Genomic DNA, 8634 nt, shown 5'->3' on the forward strand with positions numbered 1-8634 from the left:
GGCGCACAGTTTTCGATGCCTCTGGGTTCCCCGGCTGTCTTTTTCCAGTAAGCTCTAGAATGAGATGAAGGATCTAAAAGTATCAAGAAGGAAACCTGAAACCTACTTATTAGTTTTTCAAACTCTCCTTTGCCCCTTTCTTATTCTTAAAGATATACTAGGTCCTAGAAGGCAGAAACAGTTAGTTGCTCAGTGGTGTCTGAGTCATGTCTGACTCTTTGCACCCCATGGACTGTAGCCCACCAGGCTCCTCTGTCCATGGAATTCTCCAGGCAATACTTTAGTGGGTAGCCATTCCCTATTCCAGGGGATCTTCCCGACTCAGGGATCAAACCCAGGTCTCCTGCATTGCAGGTAGATTCTTTACTATCTGAGCCACCAGGGAAGCCCAAAGAGCTGAAAGGTAGCTGCTTCAAGTTAGCCATGTGCCCAAAGGTCCTCAGCTTGGTCTGCAACTTGACACCAGGCTCTGGTCTCTGGGAGAACCCTGAAGAAAGAAGGTTGCTTTAACTTCATGAGGTAGGGATGGGGGTAGGGAGAAAGGGACATCTTTTCCTCTGTACTGTCTCAAACAACAGAAATCACAATCTAGCTCAGGTCCAGAATTTCTAACCTGTTTCCCAGGGAGAACATGTCACAGATGCAGGAAATCGGTGCCAGTTGGAGTGCTGGTGCAGACTTTGACCTGGAAACATCACAGGCAGAGGCAGCTCTTTCCCTTTAATCCCAGGCCCAGCGGGAGGCACAACTTGCCCCTCAGCACAGCTTCTTTGGTTCCTGTGAGGACTAAGCCACCCTGCTGCCCATTGTGGTTTTTTGGGAGATCATCAGAAGTGGATTCTTGTCTTTGCCTTTGTTCTCATAAATGCCATCTTTCTGGCATTTCATAGCTATCAAACACCCAGATCTAGATGCTTCCAAATACAAGCTCATCACATTCTTTTAAAATGTCTTTCTTTCCAAGATATCCTTAAGCCTGTCCTCCCCACCACCATCCCTATCAAAGAGTAATAACCCAAATAGTTTACTATTGTTTGGTCAGAATTATTCCCAGTCTAGGCCTCTATTAATAGAAATAACCAGATGCCAAGGAGGCTACCATAAGCCTTTCTATAACAAGCAACTAAAATATGGCAGGTGTCTACCTCCAGTGTGACAGGCCTCAGTTCTGTTCTCATTTCTGAGAAATGCCTCAATGATTGGGCCGATCCTGCTCACAACTCATTTAAAAGTCATTCTCCCCCAAACTCCCCTCCCATCCAGACTGCCACATAGCATTGAGCAGAGTTCCATGTGCTATACAGTAAGTAGGTCCTTGTTGGTTATTCATTTTAAATATAGCAGTGAATGGATACATATTTATATATGGCTGAGTCCCTTCACTGTTCACCTGAAACTATCCAACATTGTTAATCGGCTATACCTCAATAAAAAATAAAAATTTTTTAAAAAGAGAGAAAAGCCATTTCGCAGGACAGAAACTGTCTTGTACCAGAGTCCTTATTCACTCCACTATTAAGAACTCTGTGTGGGGAAGTGAGGGAATTCCATCTTCTCATTGGCAAATTAGGAGGGTGCTGGTCTAGATCAGTGGCTCTCAATCAGATCTAATTTTGCACCAATATCTCAGGGCCTGGGAGCAGAGGCTGGGGGGTTTGGGGCAGTGTGTGTATTGGGGGAAGGAAGAGGGGAAATGCTTCCAGCCTGCTACTAAACATTCTGTGATGCACAGGGCAGCTTCTACAATGGATTATCCAGCTCCAAATATCTACACTGCTCATGTTGAGAAACCCTAGGCTAGAAACCTTATCTTTCAGGTATTTTCTAGTTGGGGCCAAATTCAAGTTTCCTAGCTACTTCCTTGGAGACGATGGGCTGCCTGTACCCTCCATGAGGACCACAGCATTGAAAGCCAGAGTTCTCCCCGAGGAGTGTTGCCAGCTGGAGAGGTCTTGTTGTTAGTTGCTCAGTCGTGCCTGACTCTTTGAGACCCCATGGACTGTAACCCATCAGGCTCCTCTGTCCTCCATGGGATTCTCCAGGCAAGAATACTGGAGTGGGTTGTCATGCCCTCCTCCAGGGGATCTTCCCAACCTAGGTCTCCCGCATTCCAGGCAGATTCTTTACCAGCTGAGCCATCAGGGAAGCGCAAGAGCACTGGAGTGGGTTGCCATTCCCTTCTCCAGGGGATCTTCCTGACCTAGGAATCAACCAGGAGTCTCCTGCATTCCAGGATTCTTCACCAGCTGAGCTAGACAGAAACATTACTCTGTTAAAATACAAACAAGATGCTCATGTCTAGAGATCCTCCAGAACTGTTTCATTCCAATCCCTTAAGATGTGGGCAGGTAGAACAAGCCCAATAAAGAAACTGGGATTGGGGGAGAATATGTATATATATAACTGAGTCCCTTCGCTGTTCACTTGAAATTATCACAACATTGTTCATCGGCTATACCCCAATGCAAAATGCTTTTGGTGTTAAGAATAAAATTTTATAAAAGAAAAAAAAAATCAATTGCTTGCTCTCTCAACACAAAAATCCGGGAGCAGTTTCTGTGCCATGCTGCTTACAGCTCTATTCCTTTATAGAAAGAAGTTAAAGCTAGGAGAACAAGATGCCCAAAAAGGAACCAGAAGTCATCCCACTTCAAGTTTATTTTATGTGATTTCCAGCATGCAGTGTGCTTTCTTGGGGAAAAAAAAAATCATCCCAGTTCACATTATAAATTAATTTACAAATATAGAATTGTGTTAGAAACAATATTTATAAAAGTCCATACAATTTTTCACATACAAAAATATCCATAGAAAGTGGGGTTTTTGTACATACAGTATGAGGGTAGGTAGTTTCTTTGGTTGTCTTCCTGTATAATATTTAAAAAGTAATGTTGACATTATTTATACCTCAATAGACTATTTAAAAAAAATAATTTTCTATATGTATTATTTCAAACTTCCAATTTAACGATAATGCTGTGAATCTCAAATAATATACAGGGAAAAGTTAACAATTTTTTACAATTAATTTGTGTTCCTTTTCCTAAAAAAATTAAAAACTAGCAATGTTCCCATCAAAGACCAAACATGGTACAAGGGTAATTCATAGAACATTAACTTCATCTTAATGCATCACTATTCCAATAAAATCACACTTTCTGCACTAACACTTTTTGGATAAGTTCAAACTGTGGCTGAGTGTCTGCCACATACAGACATTCTCTTGGGCACCAAGACGGTGACCATAAAAAGTATTCAAATGATGACACCTCCTGAGAAGTAAAAGGGAGTGTTAAAATATATTACATTAGAAAAATTTTTGACCACAAATGTTTTCTTTTAAAAATAAAAATTCCATTTAAAAACTATTTTTAATAAAATACTAAAACTTGGTTTCAAAGATGAAAAACCCAGGACATATGCTAAAAAAAGACAGGATACCAGTTAACTAGGACGGTCACCACAGATCTCAGAAATATGGCAGCAAAAGTGAGGCAGAGCTGGTGTCCATCCTTGATGCTCAGAACATCCCAAGCGATACTGGTTTCAGCCAGAATCTTTGGTCAGATGAAACCTAGCTCATTCCTACTCTTTAGACACTACTTACTCTGCCTATGCATGTTAATGCCTTTGTTTTTCAGGGACTAGAACACAAAGGTTACAAGCACAGACTCTGGAGCCAGATTGCCTTAAAACTGGATTCTGGTGAGAGTTCCCTGGTGGTCTAGTGATTAGGATTTGGTGTTTTCTCTGCTGTGGCCTGGGTTCAATCCCTGATCCGGGAACTGAGGTCCCACAAAGCACACAGTGCAGCCAAAAAACAAAACAAGACAGAAAACTAAACACACACACACACACACAAACAATAAAATCAAAAAACTAGATCCAGGCTTCATGACTTACTGTTTGGACCTAACATCTTGGCAGTTTACTGCCACCATACAGAAAACAAGGGGGAGTAACAACACCTTTGTCCCAAGGTTGTTGTGAGGATTAAATGAGATAATATGCCTGGCACACAGGGTGTGTCTGGGCATTTCTATCGCTATTAATGTCTGACACATCCCTGACACTAAGCATAAATAGAGGTGATCTGTGAGCTGGGTAGAGAGCTCAAAGATTTGCGGTGCTTTCTAGCACAGTATTTGAAAAACTTTCCATTAGCCACAAAGAGGACAAATGGAGGTTTCCTGGAAAAATGCAGGTCTCTGACTTTTCTAGAAAAAACAGAAGGCTGCCAGGCAGAGAAGACCAGTTGCCCACAGCAGCCTGCAGCTGGTCGGTCCCAACCATTCCCTGCTGCTTCCAGTGCCAACTGTTACTTTTTTTGACCCAGTAACTTCATTCACTTGTTTTTGCATCTGAAGTCTGTGCCCACTGGACCCTGTGACCCTGATATACAGTGATGAACAGACAGACATGGTCCCTGCCCTCACAGGGCTCTCGGATTCCATCCCAGGACAGACTGGACTGGATTTCTCTCCAGGGAGGCCCTTTATCCAGAGAAAGCTTGTCGGGTAAAGAAAAAGTTTGCATCCACACGCTGTTCCGAGTGTGTTCAGTGGATCTTGCCGGGAGCTCTGGAGAAAATGCAATCTCAGTTCCTGCCCCAGACCTACTGCCTGGAGATCTGTATTTTCATGAGATCTCAGGTGTCCAACAGTTGAGTCTGGGAATTGGGGCTCTATACTTCAGAGCCCTCCCGAGGGTAGATGAGGCTGTTGACCATGCTGAAGTTGTAGAAAGGGCTGCCAAAGGGGCTGCTCGGGGCCCCGCTGGTGCTGGCGGGGAAGGGGCCGTAGTAGGAAGATCTCTGGCTGCTGCTGCTGCTGGAGCTGTGATTCAGTTGCAAGGGGTCTGATGAGGGCTCCGGGACGGAGCTGGGGGGAAACACGCCGCCTGAGGGCACCTGGGGCCCCTGGATCCCTAGAGGACGGCTGCCAGTGAGTGCCCGCTGCGTGCTCCCACTGCTACTACCGACGCTTAGGGTGCTGAGGCTGCTGAAGAAGCTGTTCAGGCAAGGGGTGGAGGAAAGCATGGACACTCCCGGTGAGGAGGCAGTACTCTTGGTGTCCTCAGGAGGCTCTGGGGACTGGGAGGGTCTCAAAGATGCAGGGGCACTGTCTCCGTCTGGCTTCCCACCCACTCCAGACCCCAGTCCCGGGGAGAGCCCTTCTTCTGATTTTGAAGTCCCCACGGCCACTGAGGGGGTGCTGCTGGCTTCCGAGCGGCGCTTTCGCTTCCGACGGAAGTTTCCGTTGTCAAACATTTTCTCACAGTTTGGATCCAGGGTCCAGTAATTACCTTTCCCTGCAAAGATGAGAAAGATGGGTTAGAAGAGGAGGTATACGTGCCCATGTTATCATTTAGTCACTAAATCATGTCCAGTTCTTTGGCAACTGCATGGACTGTAGCCCTGCCGGACTCCTCTGTCCACGGGATTCTCCAGGCAAGAATACTGGAGTGGGATGCCATTTCCTTCTCCAAGGGATCTTCCCGACCCAGGTATCAAACCCGCGCCTCTGGTATTGGCTGACGGATTCTTTACCACTGAGCCACCAGGGAAGCCCCACATGCCCAGCTTTGGGTCTGAGATGAGGGAGGCAGGCTCTCATGAAACTTGACAGAGATGCTCAATCCACTCTGTTGTCCTTTTGGGGGAAATGGCACTACTTGAACTTGAGCCTCTGTTTATCTATAAAAATAGGGATAAGACAGTACTCACCTCACAGGTTGGCCGTGAGGGGTAAATGATAGATCTCCGCAAAGAAGCCATACACAGTGAGCAGTGAAAAGAAAAAGGTATCTATTATCATTATCATTTGCTGAAAGGGTATAGTATTTGCCCCGAAAAAATACTCCACTGGAAAAATGCAACCTCCAATACCCAACCCTCCGCCTTGTCCAACAGAAACGACAAGTTATTACTGAGCAATTAACTGTTTTAAACACACCTTGGATGGCATCTATTTGAAAGTACAAGGAAGCTCCACACCCATTCCTCGCCTTGGGCAAGAGGCACCCTTGCACATCTTCCCAGCTTTTCCTCCACCAGGCTGATCTCAGACCAGGACCCCATTTAATGCAAGCAATGCTAGTCTTCTGCTTAGAAAAACTCCCTCACTATCTAGCACAGTTGAAGTAAAAAAGATCTGTCATCCTCGAGGATTTTTTTCTCCCAACGGCTCTCATCACTTCTGGTAAAAAGAATCTTTGGCATTTGCAAATACCGTAAAGCACTTATCTTGTAGTGAGTTCTTCACATTGATAACTCTAGTTACTCCTCATGGCTCTGGAGACGAGTGATATCATCGCCTCCATTCTTCAGATGGGGAAACTGAGGTGCAGACTGGTTAGCAACCTGTCATTCTCCCAGTTAGCCACAGGTGTGTGCGTGCTTAGTTGCTCAGCCCTGTCTGACTCTTTGTGACCCGTGGACTGTAGCCCACCAGGCTCCTCTGAGCATGGGATTTCCCAGGCAGGAATACTGGGTGCCTTTTCCTTCTCCAGGGGATCTTCCCGACCCAGGGATCGAACCCACGTCTATCTACTGCATTGGCAGACTGATTCTTTTACCACTGCACCATCTGGGAAGCCCAGTTAGCAGTGGCAGGGCCAGGATATAAGCAGGTTGTCTCTAGAGTCAAGCATTCTTAACCACTACCACACACCCCTCCACATCCATTACCTCCACCAACACATTTTCTGCAAATAGTTGCAGAATAAAAACCTAATTCACGTAACTACCATCTAAACAACCAATCATACCTACTCCTACCAGAATATTTATATTGTGTCACCTTGCTACCAAAAGCTTTGACAAGACACTGGCTTGAGATCCTTGACCTTTTTAGAAAGTCCGGGAGTGTACGTGACAATTGACATGATCACCTCAGGTGATTTAGAGGCCAAATCTGGGCAGATGCATCTTGGAGAGCTGCGTGCCTTGTCCAGTAAAGTAACCACTAGCCACACGTGGCTGCTGGGCACGTGAAAAGTGGCTTGTACCAAGTGAAATATGGTATAACACATACATAGGATTTTGAAGACTTAGTACCAAAAGAATAATGTAATTAGCTTATGGATAATTTCTTATATGTTCTACATGTTGAAATGACATTTTGGGTTGCTTTAAAAAATAAATTCCCACCATCTTTTTACTTTTTTTCACATGGCTACTAGACAATTTTTCAACTACATGTAGTTTGTACAGCATTTCAAATGGAAAGCACTGCTCTTCATTGGAAGGACTGATGTTGAAGCTGAAGCTCTGATACTTTGGCACCTGATGCGAAGAGCCAACTCATTAGAAAAGACCCTGATGCTGGGAAAGATTGAAGGCAGGAGGAGAAGGGGACGACAGAGGACGAGATGGTTGGATGGCACCACCTACTCATTGGACATGAGTTTGAGCAAGCTCTGGGAGATGGTGAAGGACAGACAGGCCTGGAGTGCTGCAGTCCATGGGGTTGCAAAGAGTTGGACATGACTGAGCGACTGAACAATAACACAACTACTTCAGAGCATTTACATAATTTACAAAGAATCCTGTATCCCTCACTGATCCTTAGCCATTTCTGCACCAGGGGCTGGTCTCCTGCAAGACAATATTTTCCACCAACGCAGGGGGCTAAGGGATGGGGGGGAGTCTGAGTGCATTACTTTTATTGTGCACTTTATTTCTATTATTGCTACATCGACCCCCCCTCAGATCATCAGGCATTAGATCCCAGAGGTTGGGGATTCCTGCTGTAGAAGGCAAGGAAACAGTTTTCTCTTTTCCCTAACCAGATTCTCACCCCACACCCCTAGTCCTGAGCGCCTTCAGAAAACCTCCAGTAAGAATCTGTTTCTGAGATTTTTGAGCTTTTCTTCACCTCATTCCTCAGCTAAGAGGGAAACCATTAACAAGCCACTATCACCCAGCCCTCCTCACCTCAGGGGCTTAGATCCGCACGAAGCACATTTGGGATTTACACTATTACGTTTCTAAACAGGTAAGGTTCGAAACGCATCTACGTACAGCGGGTACCAACTCCCCGTCTCTCCCCACCTCACTCTCCTGAAATGTGATGGGATTCTCGGCTCATCTGAATCTCTTTACAGCCATCCGTTATCTGAGAGCCCACCCGTGTTTTTATTCCTAATCCGTTTACCGGTAACTCGACCCTCCCTTCCAACCGCCTAAGGAACACCACTCAGGACTGACTTTCCGCTTAAAGATTCAGGCTTTTTACCTTTATCCCACCCTGGCCTGCCTCTGCGTGTGCGTGAGTTGCGGGGTGGGCGTAGTGGGAGGCGGGTGTGGGTAAGGGACCGGCCGGGAAGCACCTGTCCGCCCTCACCTGGGTCGTCCTCGTCGCGGGGCACCTTCTTGAAGCAGTCGTTGAGAGACAAGTTGTGGCGGATGGAGTTCTGCCAGCCGGCCTTGCTGCGCTGGTAGAAGGGGAAGCTGTCGGCCACGAACTGGTAGATGTGGCTGAGCGTGAGCTTGCGTTCGGGCGCGCTCTGGATGGCCATGGCGATGAGCGCCGAGTACGAGTAGGGCGGCCGCACCATCTTCATCAGGTCCTCGCGGCTGGCCATGGACAGCCAGCCCAGCTCCCCTGGCGCCGCGGGCCCGGCGGGTGAGGC

General features: G+C 46.4%; 1 protein-coding gene across 1 annotated transcript in view; it reads right to left on the minus strand.

Moving 5' to 3' along the window:
* Positions 1–4684: 4684 nt before the first annotated feature.
* FOXI3 (forkhead box I3) overlaps positions 4685–8634 on the minus strand; it is a 9211-nt gene continuing 5261 nt past the window's right edge. The window contains exons 3-4 of the mRNA XM_010834126.1: positions 8346–8630; positions 4685–5310 (exon numbers count right to left, since the gene is read on the minus strand). Coding sequence (XP_010832428.1) covers positions 4685–5310; positions 8346–8630 — 911 coding nt within the window. The remainder of the gene's footprint in view (positions 5311–8345; positions 8631–8634) is intronic.

This window comes from Bison bison, unplaced genomic scaffold (genome assembly GCF_000754665.1).
Source record: "Bison bison bison isolate TAMUID 2011002044 unplaced genomic scaffold, Bison_UMD1.0 scf7180017864020, whole genome shotgun sequence".
Classification (NCBI taxonomy): domain Eukaryota; kingdom Metazoa; phylum Chordata; class Mammalia; order Artiodactyla; family Bovidae; genus Bison; species Bison bison.